Source organism: Chiloscyllium plagiosum, chromosome 33, assembly GCF_004010195.1.
Source record: "Chiloscyllium plagiosum isolate BGI_BamShark_2017 chromosome 33, ASM401019v2, whole genome shotgun sequence".
NCBI classification, from domain to species: Eukaryota; Metazoa; Chordata; class Chondrichthyes; order Orectolobiformes; family Hemiscylliidae; genus Chiloscyllium; species Chiloscyllium plagiosum.
Window position 1 is genome coordinate 40,813,993 of NC_057742.1, and position 16,479 is coordinate 40,830,471.

Below are 16,479 nucleotides of genomic sequence, written 5' to 3' on the forward strand. Positions count from 1 at the left end.
TCCTTCAGTAATAAAATGGAGGCAGCAATCTAGTGATATTATCACTGGACTGTTAATCCAGAGATCTAAATAATGTTCTGGGGACTCTGGTTTAAAACTATGGCAGATAATGGAATTTGAATTCAATAAACATCTGGGTTTAAGAGTCTAATGATAACCATGAATCCATTGTTGATTATCGGAACACCTACCTGTTCACTTAGACCTTTCGGGAAAGAATCTCCCATCTTTACCTTGGTCTCGCCTGCACATGACTCCAGACCCATGTGGTTAATTCTTAACTGCCACGGGGCAATGAGGAATGGGCAATAAATGCTGGCCTAACCAGTGACTACCTCATCCCATGAATTAATTATATATAAAACATTAACATACGATTTGCTTTAATTGTTTGCGGTACCTGGGTGTAAACTTCCAGTGACTCATGAACAAGAATTACCCAAATCCGTTTGAGGTTCAACATTTCCCAAACACACTCCATTTGTTTTCATTTTTCCTACCAAAGTGGAGAAATACAAGGTTTCCACTTTCTCTACTTCATATTCCTTGACAATTTTTTACCCACTCACTTAACTTGCCCAAATAGTTTCTGATGTGTCTTTGCATCTTCTCCTGCCACAGCCTAAGGAAAGATCAGTGCATTCAATCTGTCAAGTCCTGTCAGAATTTTATACACTTCAGTGAGATCTTCTCTCATTCTTCTAAAGTCCAGTGAATGCAAGCCAGGTTGACACTTCATACAGTATGTCAGGTTATCGTTTAGGTTTATTTGGAACTACAAGCTTTCAAATAAACCTGTTGAACTATAACCTGGTGTCATGTGATTTTTAACTTTGTCCACCCCAGTCCAACACCGGCACCTCCACATCATACAATATGCCTGCCATCCCGGGAATCAGTTTGGTGAACTTTGTAGTACACCTTCTATGGCAAGTGTGTTTTTTCATGGGTAAGAAGAGCAAACCTACACACAGCTTCCAGGTGTGGGCTTACCAAGGCCTTGTTCAGTTGCAGCAAAACCTCCTCACTTCTGTATTCAGAACACTTTGCAATGATGGTCATTGTACCAATTGCCTTCCAAATTGCGTGTTGCACCTGCACCATATGTACTTGTTTTCAGTGATTGGTTTACAAGGAAATTTCCTAATCTGTCCCTATTTAAATAATACTCGGTTGTTTTGTTTTTCCCACCTTATCCACATTATACTACCATGTATATCCATTAATTTGTCTAAATCACTTTGAAGCCTCGTTGTTGTTTCTTCACCAGTTACAATTCCCCCTAGTTTTGTGACCTCAACAAACTTTCAATTTTTTGAAAATTTCTCATATATTGTGAATAGGTGGGTCCAAGCAATGATCCCTGTGCCACCCCAAGAAACCACCTTTCAGTCTGAAAAAGATCCCCTTATTCCTATTCTGTTCTTGTCTGCTAACCAACTCTCAATCCACGTCTGCTTTAATCTTGTATATTGACCTCTTACATGAGACTTTATCAAAAGCTTTCTCAAGATCCAAATAAACCAATCTACTGTTTGTCCCTTATCTGTTAATACTAATTATATCCTCAAAAAGAAACTCCTATATGTTTGTCAAACAATATTTGCCTTTCATAAATCCATGTTGACTTTGTTTAAACCCCTTGATGTTTTCGAAGTGTCCTGTAACCCACCGTTATCATAGATTCTAGCATTTTTCCTACTATTGAAATAATGTTGACTGGTCTGTAATTCCCTGTTTTCTCACACTTTTTTCTTACATTTGCCACCTTCCAATCTGCAGGGGCTGTGCCAGAAGCTGCAAAATTTTGGAAGATTGCAACCAAAGCATCCATTATTTCCATGGCCACTTCCTTGAGTATCCCTGGGTTGTAGGTCATCAGGCTGTGGAGATCTATTAGCTTTCTGTCCCATTAATTTCTCCACTTTCTTTTTACTATTTCCAGTTTCCTTCAGTTTATACTTCTCAATAGACCCTGGCTTCCTTAAGTTTGGGATGATGTGTTGTCGTCTTTGAAGACAGAACGAAAGTAGTTGTTTAAGATGCCATTTCTCTATTTCTGTTCTCCCATTTTAGACTGTAAAAGACCTACATTTATCTTTCCATAATTTTCTTATCACATTGTTTCAGAATCTTTTAAGATCTACTCTTATGTTCCATGCAAGATTACTCTTGTACTCGTTTTTTTCCTCTTAATCAATCTCTTGGTCCTCCTTTACTGAATTCGAAACACTCCTAATCCTCAGGTTTGCTCCTCTGCTTTGCAACTTTATGTACTGCCCTTTGGATCGAATACAATCCTTAATTTCTTTTGTTAGCTGTGATTGGACACTTTGTTGTATTTTTGTATCCAAAGGGACTATATCCTGTTGAAATACATGCATTTGTTCCTTAACTTTTAGCCATTGCCCATCCGTCAATATGCCTTTTGATGAAGTTATCTAATCTGTTGCAGCCAACTCTCATCTTCAAACACATAGTTTCCTGTGTTTAGTTTTAGGACCCTAGCTTCAGATTGGACATCATTTTCTATACAAGTAAAGAATTCTTAAAATTATGGTCACTCTTCCCTGAAGGGCCTGTCACAACAAGTTGTTAATTAACCCTTTCTCGTTATGCAAAACCAAATCTAAGATAGCCTGTTCCCTAGTTGGTTCCTCAACATACTGGCATAAAAACAAATCTTGTACACATTGCACCACCATATTATTGGTGTGGTTTGCTCAGTCTATATGTAGATTGAAATCACCATGATTACTATAACACCATTGTTATGCATATCTCTAATATCCTGTTTAATGCCAAATGCTGTTCCCTACCTTACTACTTAGAAGTGTTTAGAAGTTTCCCACTAATGCTTTCTGCATTTCTTAGCTCCATCCAGACTGATTCTACATCTAACTTTTCCAAGCCAATAACTTTCTCACAATCGCATTGATTTCATCCTTTAATAATAACACCATCCGATCTCCCTTTATCTTTTGCCTGTTCTTGCTAAATTTTGAATAGCACTGGATAGCCAGCTCCCAGCCCGAGTCGCTGTACAGCCATATCTATGTCATCAAAATAATATCATACGGGTTTACAATTAATTGCATTATTAATAAAGCATTTATTGTGAGTGTTCCAAGCAATCTGATACAGTATTTTTAGGTTTGTCAATTTTTAACACTTGCGCATTTACTTTAGGTACAGTTGCCATATTTGTTGCTAGCCCATATGTCCTCTGCCTTCACTTTTGCTTGCTACTTTTCTATCTTTCATTTCTAACTTTGTTTCCCATTCTTATGTCTCCTCATTAGGTTTCCAATTCACTCTAGTTTAAACCAAGCACTAATCCTTGTAGGATTCCATTAGTTTGCAAACTGAAAATATGTCTTGTGTTCCCAGTCCAGACCCTTAACGGTAATAGTCCCAAGAGCAGTCTCCCGCTACTCTGAAATGCATATAAGGAATTAGTACTTGTCAAGTTGCCAACCCAGTAATGCCAAACATTGCCTCCAAGAAGGGGGAGAATAAAAGTTAGTACTTTGTGAAATACTGCCATATGGTATAAATAGATAATCAAAGTGCTATGTACAGTATTGAAATACACACCCTATGTAAAAAAAAACAAGGTTTGTAATTGTTCTGGGGTGCTGAACGTTTTTCGATATTGCCTATTTTGATGTTGTTAGAATAATCTCTTTGCTCTGTTTTTATAGCACGTGGTTTGGATATTCCGTCCATTAAAACAGTGATTAATTATGATGTGGCTCGTGATATTGATACACACACACACCGAATTGGGCGTACTGGCAGAGCAGGTAAGCAGGTGTTAACTTTTGCAGAGTGCATGTAACATAATGTCCAGCCGAAGACTCAAAAAATCTGCATTATTTTGCATTGTCTAGGAATTATCATGAGGGGTGAATATGCATTTCATAGACTCTATTAATACTAGTTTAGCAGAATTCTCCAAGAAGCAAGGAATTCTGGTCAGTGTAACAGATCAGTTTCATTGTTTTTCTACAATTTTCAAGTTGTTCACTTCATAAATTTTGTACTAGATATCTTCCAACAGCTTTTTAATCATTTTTCCTTACATCTTTCAAACATTGCATCATTCTATGAATTCAGCAGTAACTGTTTCATAGTAAGCTGCGGAATTAGAGGATCTTTTTCTAATTCATTTCAAACATCAGCAGTAAAGTAGGTGAACATATATAAAGATTAATTTGTATTGTTACAGCAAGGTTATAGAGAAACAGTGATTCCTTTTCAGTCTCATCCCTCCACTGGTCACTTTATTGCATTAAAGCTCCATAAAAATTGTCTTCACTTTTAACAACCTGGTTTAAAAACTCCCTCGAATGCCACTTTGCCATAGACTGCCTCAATGACTGTTTATTCTCTGATTCACTTTCCTTTCCAGTAATTATGCTCCCCGGATTCTTAGAAACTGTACTCAAGCAATAACTCTGACGCAACTCTAATTTTTCACAAGCAGTGAGCTTCACCAAACCAGTACTGCTCCTGGGTTTGTTTCCTGAACTCTAATGTGGATCATTTATACAAAATAAATACTGCTTGTGTGTTTCTGTTGACCTTGCTTACAGCTGCACTGAACGTTTTGCGGTACACTGCTTAAGAACAGAACTCCTAGGCATAGGAGTAGGTGTTTGGCCCTTTGCACCTTCTCCACTATTCTGTAAGATCATGGCTGATTCATCATTTCTCATGTCCACCTTTCTTCTCTTTCTCCATAACCCTTGATTCCCTTACCAATCAAGAATGTGTCTATCTCATTTTAAACGTACACATATGCACAAAGGCTCTGCTCCCACAGTTCTCTGCAGCAAGGAGTTCCAAAGATACTCAACTCTCTGAGAGAAGGAATTCCTTATCTCAGTCTTAACTTTGCACCCCTTTATTCTGAGACTATGCCCTCCAGTCCTAGACTCTCCCATGAGGAGAAACATCCTCTCAGCACTTACCCTAGCAAGTCCTTTAAGAAAGCATTCCACTTCTTGTCTACCTTACATGCTGTTCCACACCACAGGATCACTGTGAAACACCAGCACTGCAGTGACTTCAGTGCTTTTGGAAATCAGCTCACTGACCCCTATTTGAATGTGCCACCTTGCCAGTGTCAGTGGCGCAAGGTTAGTCCTTTAAAGGTGATTGTCATTTTGAAATGTAGTTATTATTGTCATGTCAACAAATGAATAGCACTTGTGCACAATGAACTCTTGCAAATGGCAATATGTTAACTAAAGGATGTGATCTCTTGCTGGTAGAGGAGATAACATCAGCCAAGACACTGGAAAGAACTTCCCTGCTGCTATTCAAATCATGCCATAGAATATTGTACGGGTAAACTAAAGCATAGTTTAAATTTTCATCCAAAAGAGAACACCTGAAGCATCAGCCTAGATATTTTTCTCCAGTCTCTAGAGTGAACCTTCAGTCCTTCTGATTTAAAGATGAGCCAGCTACCAAACCACAGGTGACTCCCAGTGTAATGGATGGGAAGATACCTGACCTCGAAAGCCTGACCGTTATATCGGCATGGCTCACTTGTACCATGCTAGTACGTATGATGACAATTCATTGCAGTACAGAGGGAGTGCTGCGTTATTGAAGTTGCCCATTTTGGATAAAATATTGAAAAGGAAGTGAAAGCAACCAGTGCCTGTTGTCCTCTGTCCACTGATGTGTATTCCTCATGTAACATCAGCAAAGCAGATTAACTTGTAATTTTTATTTTTGCATGACTTTGTTGTGCACAATAAGCTGCAAAACTTGTCTTCATTTTGGTGACTGTAAGTAAAACAAAGAACTGCAGATGCAGGAGATCTGACATGACTCTTAAGCCTCCAGATGCCTGCCACTTCAACACGCTACCTTGTTCCCATGGCAATATTTCTGTTGCAGTGTTCCCACGAGCCTCCGCGCAGGCTCAAAGAACGACATCTCACTTTCCGCTTGGAGACCCTGCAACCTCGAGAGTTCAATATCAAGTTTAATAACTTTAGAGCCTGACTTTGTCCTTCCATATTTATCCACTCTGCACCAAGTCTTGTTATGATTTGAGTTGCTTTAGCACAGTCACCCATTCCCACATACTCTCATGCCTCTTATATGGGTTACCTTATATGGGTTACGTTCAGCACAGCAACTCATTTTCTTCTACCCTTGGCTCTTAGAAGAAAAACTGAAGAAGAAATACTGTTTATATCTCTCTCTCACTCTGGACTCCATCTCCAACTATCCTCCCACTAGCTCCCCTTTCCTCACACCACTCCCCAACTTCAGCTTCAGCATTCTCCTAGCCACTTAGAGTTCTGATGAAGAGTCACTGGACTCGAAATATTAACTCTCCTTCCCACAAATGCTGCCAGATGTGTTAAGCTTCTCCAGCAATATCTATTTTTGTTTCACAGGCCCTAAGATGTTTTGTGAATTTCAAAGGCATTATTTAAATAGAAGTTTGATTTGAACGAGAATGCATCCCCCTCCCCCCAAACCTCCTACTTACTCACTCATTTAAATCTAGCCTCATTATAAGGATATTTTAATCTGCCACATTTTTTTTTCCTGTTTCTCCCTATCCAGGAGAGAAAGGTGTTGCATACACATTGATGACAAACAAAGACAGTAATTTCGCTGGAGACCTAGTTCGCAATTTGGAAGGAGCCAACCAGTATGTTTCCAAAGAATTATTGGACCTAGCAATGCAGGTACATGCAAATTACAAACCATTTGTTTCACTGGTACTGAACTTTCTTTCCTGTATTTGAAAGATTTAAAATGTGTGCTTAAGATATAAATATGTAAGCACACTCAGACCACTAAGCCTATCAGCCAAGGTCTATGTTCAGTTATCTTAGGTTTGTCTCCTAGGCCTCTTTAAAAGTCTTCCTATTCCAGACAACTCTTTTTCTTCTCTCAAATGAAAACCAAGTACTGTGGATGCTGAAAATGAAAATTAAAATAGCTGGGGAAACTCAGCTGGCCAGGCAAATCTGTACAGAGGGAAACAAAGTTAATGTTATCTTTTTGTAATTCTCTTAGCAGCTCTCCAAGAGGGAGAAAATCTGAAATGTAGCTGAGAAGTTCCCTTTTTCCCATTTTCTACTCCTGTTAGCTAATTCATCTTTTATCCATTACTTATACCATAAACTCTTGCCTTGTGTAGAAACTGTTGATGAGGCACTTCAGCAAATTTAGGTTTTGGAAAACCAAGTACACAGCTTCCCCCTTATTTCACCTTGCTTGTAACTTATTCAAAAAACCTTGAAGTTAGTGATCACAATTTCCTTCTTCCAGAACCAAGTTGACTCTGCCTGATCCAATTATGATTTTCTCTGCATCCTGTTATGACTACCTTAATATTCGAATCTAGCAATTTCCCTATGTCTCCTTTCCTCCTCTCTCCCTCCCTCCTGTCTCTTTTCCTTCTCCCTCCCTCCCCTCCTGTCTCCTTTCCTCCTGTCCACCACACCCTCCTGTTTCATTTTCTCCTGTCTCTCTATCTCCTTTTCCTCCTGTTTCCCTCTTTCCAGTCTGTCTATGTCCCTCCCTCTCTTCGGCCTCGCACCCTTTTTGTTTTTCTCGCCTTCCTTGAACAATGGTGTTACATTAGCAATTTTCCAATCTGCTGCTCAAGAATTTGAGGAATTCTAGAATATTGTAACCATCCCTGTATCCTTCCTCTAAGATACATATATCTGATTCTGGAGACTGGTCTAATATTTTTCGCAGCACTTCCCTGACGCTGGTGATTATGCCACCCTTCCTTGCTCCTCTTGACTTTCAAATTTAGAAAGTTTCCCCAGTGACCTACTGTGTCAAAACAGCCCTGTTCATCACTTCCACCATTTCCTGGTTTTATAGAATCATAGGATCCCTACAGTGTGGAAACAGGCCCTTCGGGCTGTGGGGAATGGGTTTGGGTGGGATATTCATCAGGAGGAAACAGGACCAACAAGTCCACATTCACCCCTGACTAATGCACTTAACGTACACATCCCTGAATTCTATGGGCAATTTAGCATTGCCAATTCACCTAACCTGTGTGTCTGGTTTGTGGGAGGAAACCTGAGCACCTGGAGGAAACCCACACAAACACAGGGAGAATGTGCAAACTCCACACAGACAGTCATCCAAGGCTAGAATCAAATCCAGGTCCCTCATGCTGTGAGGCAGCAGTGCTAACCACTGTGCCACCGTGCTGCCGTTTTCTATTATCAATTCCCTGAACCCCCTCTCTGGAAGACTAATGTTGGCTCTAGTTATTCCTTTCCTATTTAAATACTTGTTGAAACTTATTCTTTTTAATTAGCTTTCTCTGATACTTTTTATTTTTAGCAAAACTGATTGTAATCTTGTTCTTTCAAGCTAAGATGATTTCTCATCCATTGTACTAATGATGTCCTCAATTAGCTGAGCTACCCCGTACTTTCTCTGGCTTCTGTCTTTTCAAAATGCTCGTTTGCTGACTGTTAACTGTCAAATATGCAAACTTCAGTTAAGACCAAAATTTATCCCTTGCTGTAAAGCTTTTACATTAACATGTTCCACAAGCTGATCATGAAACCTGGATCATTGATCAAGTACAAAATAACAAATCCTTCAAAAAAATTACCATATGAATATCAAGACAAGAATGGGATAAAAAATCACTCAATGTAACTGTATTTTCAGATCAGGCAGGTTCACAGATGGTCACTGATTAAACAGGGTGTGCTTAAAAATTTAAATGCAAAGTGAGATTTGAAGATGTAATCTTTCTGATCCAACTCACTTTGCATTTTTTCCCTAACTCATTGATGATACTAAGCTTGCCCTTTGTATGGTTCATCGGAAATTCATTATTCTTTTATAGTATACAGTGTCCAACATCAAATAAAATTCCCTAAACTCTTTTAAAGGGGTTTCCTGCAAAATGTTAAGAACACTTTTTTTTAGGTGCTAGTTCCTACGAATCTAAGCACTTACGTAAAGGGCAGCACAGTGGCTCAGTGGTTAACACTATTGTCTCAGTGCCAGGGACCCAAGTTTGATTCCAGCCTCGGACTGGATATATAAATCCTGCCCTGATTTGCCTTTCCAAAATGCAGAACCTCTCATTTATCCAAATTAAACTCCATCTGCCATTCCTTAACCCATTGGCCCATCTCATCAAGATCCCATTGCACTTTGAGGTAACCTTCTTTGCTATCCACTTCACCTCCAATTTTGGTGTCATCTGTAAACTTACTAACTATATCTCCTATGTTCAAATCCAAATGACAAAAAGTAGTGGACCCTGCTCCAATCCTTGTGGCACACCACTGGTCACAGGCCTCCAGGCAGAAAAAAAACCCTCCACCTGTCTTCGATCTTCAAGCCAGTTCTGTATCCAATTGGCTAGTTGCCCCTGTATTCCATGTGGTCTAACCTTGCTAACCAGTCTACCATGAGGAACCTTATCAAATGCCTATTGAAGTTGATGTAGATCACATCCCCCGCTCTGCCCTCATCAATCCTCTTCATTACTTCTTCAAAAACCACGTATTAGTCTATGGGGTGAATTTGCAAATACATTCTATTTTGTTCAAAAAGTGCACAATCTGTAGGCAGTCAATCCATGTGACATTTTATAAATTCCTACTTTGGAAATAGAATCAGCCTGACTCAAGGTTGGGCAACAGATAGACTCTAACCTCACTCCTTTAATACATTGAGCTGAGATGTCATCTTTAATTTAAAAAAAATTCTTTTAATTTCTCACTTTGTATGCTACTATTTAAATTTAGAATAAGCATTTTAACAATTTTTGTTATTGTCAGAACCCATGGTTTCGAAAGTCTCGTTACAAAGCTGGGAAAGGGAAGAGGATGAATATCGGAGGAGGTGGATTAGGCTACAGAGAGCGTCCTGGGCTGGGTTCAGATAGCTCTGTAAGTACTGTAAATGATGGGTTTGATGTTATCAACGTCAATAAATATTCATGAGTTGAATATAGTGTAGTCGCTGTCACACTGAAGCACTGTTAGTTTTTACTGCTGTATGCAAGTATGAGAGAATTTGTGTGTTGAAAACTATCATTAATTTTATGTTCTGCTTAGGACTGGTCTAATTTACGTTTCCCAACCACACTAACGTCCAAAACAGATTGAATTAATGTTCTACTTTTTGTGTTTAGACTACAATTGGAATGTAGTGCTGTGGAATCCTTTTGAATATTCAAGACTATTAAGCATTGTTCAGATATGCTGAGCCATGAAAACCAATTGAAGTTAAACCCGATTTCAGAGTCCAGTGAATAAAATAAATTAGGTTATAAACAGATACTTGGAAGTGCACTGTACCTGTTACTGGAAAACTGCTTGGAGAAGAGCAAAAATGCAGCTCAACATTGCTACACACAGGATTTCAGACAGGAAATTGAAATATAAAGGAAGTGGGTGTTATAATATTTAACAAAGAAAATTTTCTCAGCTGTGGTTTATCATAGAAGTGATAATGTTAGAAGGGTCATCAAATGTATTCTTATGGAATATAAAAAAGGTACATTTGGAGCTGTGCAATAGGTCCTGAAGTCATCTGAGTAACAGAAAGACAAATGTTTGCAACATGCTGAAAAAGCGGAAGCGATAAAGATATTTATACAATAATATGAAACTAAAAACTGTGGATGATGGAGATTTGAAATGAGCAGAAATTGTTGGAGAAATTCAGCAGATCTGGCAGATCTGTGGGAGGAAGAGTTAACATTTTGTGTCTGGTGACATTCGTATAGTGCTTTGCGCAACCACCTGATGTCTGAAAGCACCCTACAATCTTGAATATTTTTCATTGGTTGTAGTTCAGTAATAGTAGGATTTCAATTATAGAAAATATATAGGAAAAAGGTGTCGAGTTCTTCAAAAACAATTAGGGAAATCTTTATTAATCAGTACATAGCGAGACTAACAAATATTGAATTTGGTTTTAGAAAATGAAGTTGATCAAGAACAGTTTAATAAAAATGATCGTAATTTAACAGTATGGAAGATGACAAAATTGGACCAAAAATATAAGTTTTAAATTGGGTAAAGTCATTTTTTTTTAAGCTGAGATATGATTTGGCAAAAGTGAAGTATAAAAAGGTACTGCAAGATAAATCAATATCAGAGCAGTGAGAGACCAAGGAAATATATCTTCCCACGAAGAAAAAGTTTGGGTCTGCCAAATCTATACAACTCCACCCTGGAAATTGAGTGGATACAGAGAGGGATAAAACAAAAACAAAGTCTATGTTAGATACCAAGGGCTTAGTACTGTGGAAAGCATTGAGGAATTTCAAAACTATAGCCTTGCCGTAAGAAAGAAAGATGGGAAAGCAAAGGCTGAATAGGAAAATACTGGCAAGTGAAATGGAGGAAAACCACAAATGTTCCATAAATACATTAAGAGGCTAACTAAGGAAAGTTAAATGTTTATTAGAGATTTGTGTAGAGAGGCAAAAGATTTTAGCATGGTTCTTAATGGAAACATTGTAATAATCATCACAAAGAGGAGGATAATGCAAATTTTATAGCTGGAGCAATGTGAAATATTGGATGGAATAAATGTAGTAATAGAGCACATATTAAGGTGTTTAGCATCTTTGAAAGTGGATAGATTGCTGGGCCCAGGTACAGTGTATGCCACTCTGCAAAGAGAAGTTGAAGAGGAAAGAGCCTCTGACTATCATTTTCCAGTCTGACTGTAAATGTGGTGTAAAAAGATAGGATGATCGATATTGTGCTCATCTGTATTCAGCCTAATCTTTCCTCTCTCTTTAAATAAGAGAGAAATAAATAGGTAATGACAGGAAAACTATTGAAAATAAAGTATTTATTAGCATAAATCAACCTTAGGAAAGGCACGGGCTCATCAAGGAGAGTCAGAAAGGCTTTGTAAGGGAAAGTCATGTCCAACATACTAGCCACTTTCCTTAATTGGCTGGGACCTAGAATGTAAGAATTGTAGAGGGGTATAAAACACTAGCTAGAACACAGTAGGGTATGATTCTGGTTACAACATTGCAGGAAAGAAATGATTGCAAGGGAACAAATTAGATTCATGATACTGTTTCCTACAAGAGAGAATTTTAGCTTTATGGAAAGATTGGATGGGCTAGTGTTTTCTTTGGAATAAAGAAAGCTGAGGGGAGCTTTAATTGAGTTCTATAAAATTATGTAAAGAGCATAAGGTCTTCCTTAACAGCGACTTAATCACCACATTACAATCCATTTATATAAACCCTCTATCAAATTCTAACATGGTATATTGTTCAGCTCATGAATTTCTACTATTTTGTAAATTTTGTGATGATTTATTTGTTCTTTAAGCTTAAACCTGTTACTTGATGCATCATGACCAAATGGTTAAGTGTGTTTGTCTTATATAGGACAGAACATCAAGCAGTGTGCTGTCTAACTATGAAGCATACAAGCCATCTACAGGAGCAATGGGTGATAGAATGTCAGCTATGAAAGCAGCATTTCAGGTAAAGATTGTTTGATGGAGCTGAATATTGGGTTTGGTAAACTGTTGCTACTCTAACACTTTTGAAGAAAATTGATTTGAGTTCCTGTGATTATAAAAATGATCATCCTCGTATTTTTCACTTGAAGAGAACTTTAAATGGTTGGTAAAATAACTGCTCAGCTTCACATTTCAATATAACGCTCATAAAGTTGGCACTTTTGAGTTGAAATTGAATCCATAAAACTGGCCTTCTGACTGGAGGCATTTAGATATTAGTGAGCACTGCTAGTTGCTCAATGAGGCATTGTTGGAATCTTTTACAGTTAATCGGTTGAAGATAACTAGTGGTCTACTTGTGGTATGAATAGTCATCTGAAATCAAAATCTTGTAGAAGGTTACTGAAGTATTAATCTGGGGACTGCCACAGGATGAACTGGACTAAACTGAAGCAGCATAATGTGAAATGATTTGTGATTTTTAAAAGTAAATACTGATCAGTAATAAGACCCGGGTTCAATTCCCGCCTCAGGCAACTGACTATGTGGAGTTCGCACGTTCTCCCCGTGTCTGCGTGGGTTTCCTCCGGGTGCTCCGGTTTCCTCCCACAGTCCAAAAATGTGCAGGTTAGGTGAATTGGCCATGCTAAATTGCCCGTATTGTTAGGTGACGGGGTAAATGTAGGGGAATGGGTCTGGGTGGGTTGCTCTTCGGCGGGTCGGTGTGGACTTGTTGGGCCGAAGGGCCTGTTTCCACACTAAGTAATCGAAATCTAAAGTCATTACAATTAATTTGTTGAACAGAATTGCACCAAGTAAAAAAGTCTGAAGATGCCAGTGGCTCTGTGGAGACAACACAGATACCCATTTGTACAATGTTCAGTCCAATCAAAATAGTTGTTTCTCGGAGGATTGCTTTTAAGCATTACGCCAAACTAGATCTCTTTCAAGGAAATGTTTACAATAATCAGAATTGTGCATGACCTTTGTGGTTCTTACAACTATGTCTTGATTTTTTTGAGAGGTCAGCAGTACATTACAGGTTATTTGGAAGAGAATTCTACACAGACCAAATTTAATGTGTCATTAATTTAATCTCATTCACCTGTCTTTTATTCTGTTTGTGTTCTCTTTCCCAACACTTCAATTCAAGAAAAAGATGTTGTTCCAGCTCACTTTGTGCACCAGATTTAGTTCCTGGTACCTGCTGCATTAGTTGTTCTCAGCACTGGGTTTAGAATCGGTGTGCTGGTAGAAGGAGTAGATTCTCTAGGTTCCCACTGCAACATAATGGCTAAGGACAGGAATGAGCTCTAATCCCCTCATTGAAGTTTAATAGGTTCATGAGGAGAACATCCAGCTGTTCTCAATTGTGTTAGGCTCATCTGCAGAAGGTATCATATGATATCTGAGGCATTCCAATGTGACACAAAATTACTGGTAGCAGCTCTGTCAACTTTCCCTTCAACTTTGATTTACTAGGCTCAATCATTGACAGTACTGACAATGCCAAGTTCAGCATTGACTAATTATGTAACCTGAGTCCTCCTGGTCTTTAAGGCTTGCTAATACACACTAGCTGGACATATGATGAGCAGTGGCCTAGCACTAACAGAATTCCACTCCGTGAATGCAATGTGCTGTAGCTCCATCACACTGTGCAAACAGTTTAGTTTCACCTCAAAACCAACAACAAAGCAGCAATCAATCCTTTTTTGTGAACGCCATGAAGCGTCAGGTGAATGTGTCGAATTGTAGGTTTCTTAAGACAAGTGACCCAACAAAGTGTAAACCATTGTGTTCTGCAATAACGGAAAGTATCTAAGGCTGACTGAATCACATGCATTGTACATTCAGTTTCTGCAAAGGAGGATCACTCAAAAGTTTCAATTTTTTTTTCAGTCACAAACAGACCTTTCTGATATGTTAATTACATTGTATGCAACATGAAATAGTGACACATCATAGCTCAATCCATTGATCCAGTTTTTTTTTGGATACACGTTTAGTATCTGCAATGCTAAAGCTGGTGTTTTACAAATATAAACCACTGCATACTAACATATACTTATTTTATTCCACCAGTCACAATACAAATCGCACTTTGTTGCAGCCACTGGTAGTGCTCCTAAGATCACAGGTTCTGCTGCTGGTACTAGCAACTGGACAAGTGCTGGGAGCCTCAGTATTATTCCTACTTGCCCTCTGGGCAATCCAGTCACCAACCAGCTGCAGGTTCCCAGCAGTAACAGTGGAAGTAGCGCTCGGAATAAAGACAGCAACAGTCGTCCTGCTGAGGTCAAGAGCAATCGTCTTGTTGATGGCAGCTCTAGCCGTTTTGAAAGCAGCAGTCGTCATAGTGACAACTTTGGTCGTCATAGCGACGGTGGCAGCCGTTACAGTGATAGCAGCAGTCGTCACGGTGATTCCAGCAGCCGCCATTCTGTCAGCAAGTACAACGATCGCGGAGGTGACGGCAGGCACAGTGACCGGGGCAGTGAGAGGCATGGTGATCGGAACAGTGAACGGTATGTTGACCGCAGTGACAGCCGACACAGCGACCGGCGCAGCGACAGTCGGCATGGTGACAGGCATGGTGAGAGTCGAAGTAGTGACAGTCGGCATAGTGAGTCCAGGAGTTCCAGCCAAAATCGAAGTGGTGGGGACAGCGGGAGCATGAATGAGACCGGGAATAGCGGAGAGAACAGGAGCGGCAATGAAAGCAGGAATGGAGACAGCAGAAGTGGCAGTAGAACCAATTCTGCTGAGAATGATGGCTTTGCTGTGCCAGAACCACCTCCCAGAAAGAAGAGGAGCAGATGGGACAATTAAATCCCAGCAATTGTGTTTCACACATTCTCTTGCAGGCAGAAAAATGCTTACATTTTCAATCTCTGTTAGAAACTTCAGTGATAGTTTCATCTGCATAACCATCAATACAAAAAGGGACACTACAGGATGGATTTTTATTTAGAATAGTAAACTATGTATCTTGTATGTTAGTGTTGGTCTTTGAAATGGAAAGAACTTTTTCATATTGTCGACTACTTTGACTATATTCTGTTTCACTTGTTTTGTCTTTGCTCTGTTCTTTTTGAAACAGTAAAGTCATCTCAAATGTTTATGGAATTGTCCTGAATCCTGTCTGCTTTTGGTTTCTGCTGATTTGCATTGTGAAATGCCACATCGTTTGAGTTGACATTGCTATTCTGACAGGAGAAGGCTATAGAGAGAGAACTTTCTTATTTTCTTTTCCCCAGGTTAGGGCCAACAGAGTCTGGTCGAAGCCTGGTCACCAAATTGCGCATATGTTTGAGAATATGGCTCTTTTATGAAATAAAATTTTAAAAGGATGTTCCAACTAAATGTTTAAAAGAAACTCTTTTAACTGATATACACGCTAACAATATCTAAGAGCAGCTATGTGCTGCAGCTTTGCTTTTGTGCTTGTTGTTATCTTGTGCTGTTTGGTGAATGAAAGGAAAAGATATAAAGCAGTGATACATGGTATAAAGAAATGAGGTATAGGTTGGCAAGCTTGAGGGCATTATTCTTATCCCTAGAGAGCATATGTTTAAATCTGATTTTCCATGGCCTTGAACAGTGTATATTTGGGAACTTAGGGCAAGAAGATTAGATGCCTTGATGTTAGTTTTTTCCAGCTTGTATACCAGTCCTGAGGTCCCAGCACTCTTGCAGCTCTCAACATAAGTGCTCACAAATCAAGTAAGTACTAGTGCAAGAAAAGTCATTTGGACCATACTATTTGTGATTTTTGGATGTCCAAAGCACTTTATAACCAATAACACATTTCTGAAATGTTCAGTATGAGAGCAAGTACTTCAGGTTCTCCCTGTTTTCATTTCCTGATTCTGTTGCAATTTTTAAAAAAGAAATATAATTTTGAGAAACCTTAACAAATTTACAAAATTATACATAATCTGATAAAGTATGAACTTGGGAAAGGGGAAGCCTTTTTTGACAAATTTGTTGGAAAGT

At 38.9% G+C, this 16,479-nt stretch overlaps 1 protein-coding gene across 2 annotated transcripts in view; it reads left to right on the plus strand.

Moving 5' to 3' along the window:
• ddx42 (DEAD (Asp-Glu-Ala-Asp) box helicase 42) overlaps positions 1-15,602 on the plus strand; it is a 79,019-nt gene extending 63,417 nt beyond the window's left edge. For both annotated transcript variants that reach the window (XM_043675348.1, XM_043675349.1), the window contains 5 exons: positions 3,705-3,806; positions 6,598-6,722; positions 9,816-9,926; positions 12,404-12,502; positions 14,566-15,602. In XM_043675348.1, coding sequence (XP_043531283.1) covers positions 3,705-3,806; positions 6,598-6,722; positions 9,816-9,926; positions 12,404-12,502; positions 14,566-15,312 — 1,184 coding nt within the window. In that variant the 3' untranslated portion in view covers positions 15,313-15,602. The remainder of the gene's footprint in view (positions 1-3,704; positions 3,807-6,597; positions 6,723-9,815; positions 9,927-12,403; positions 12,503-14,565) is intronic.
• Positions 15,603-16,479: the final 877 nt, after the last annotated feature.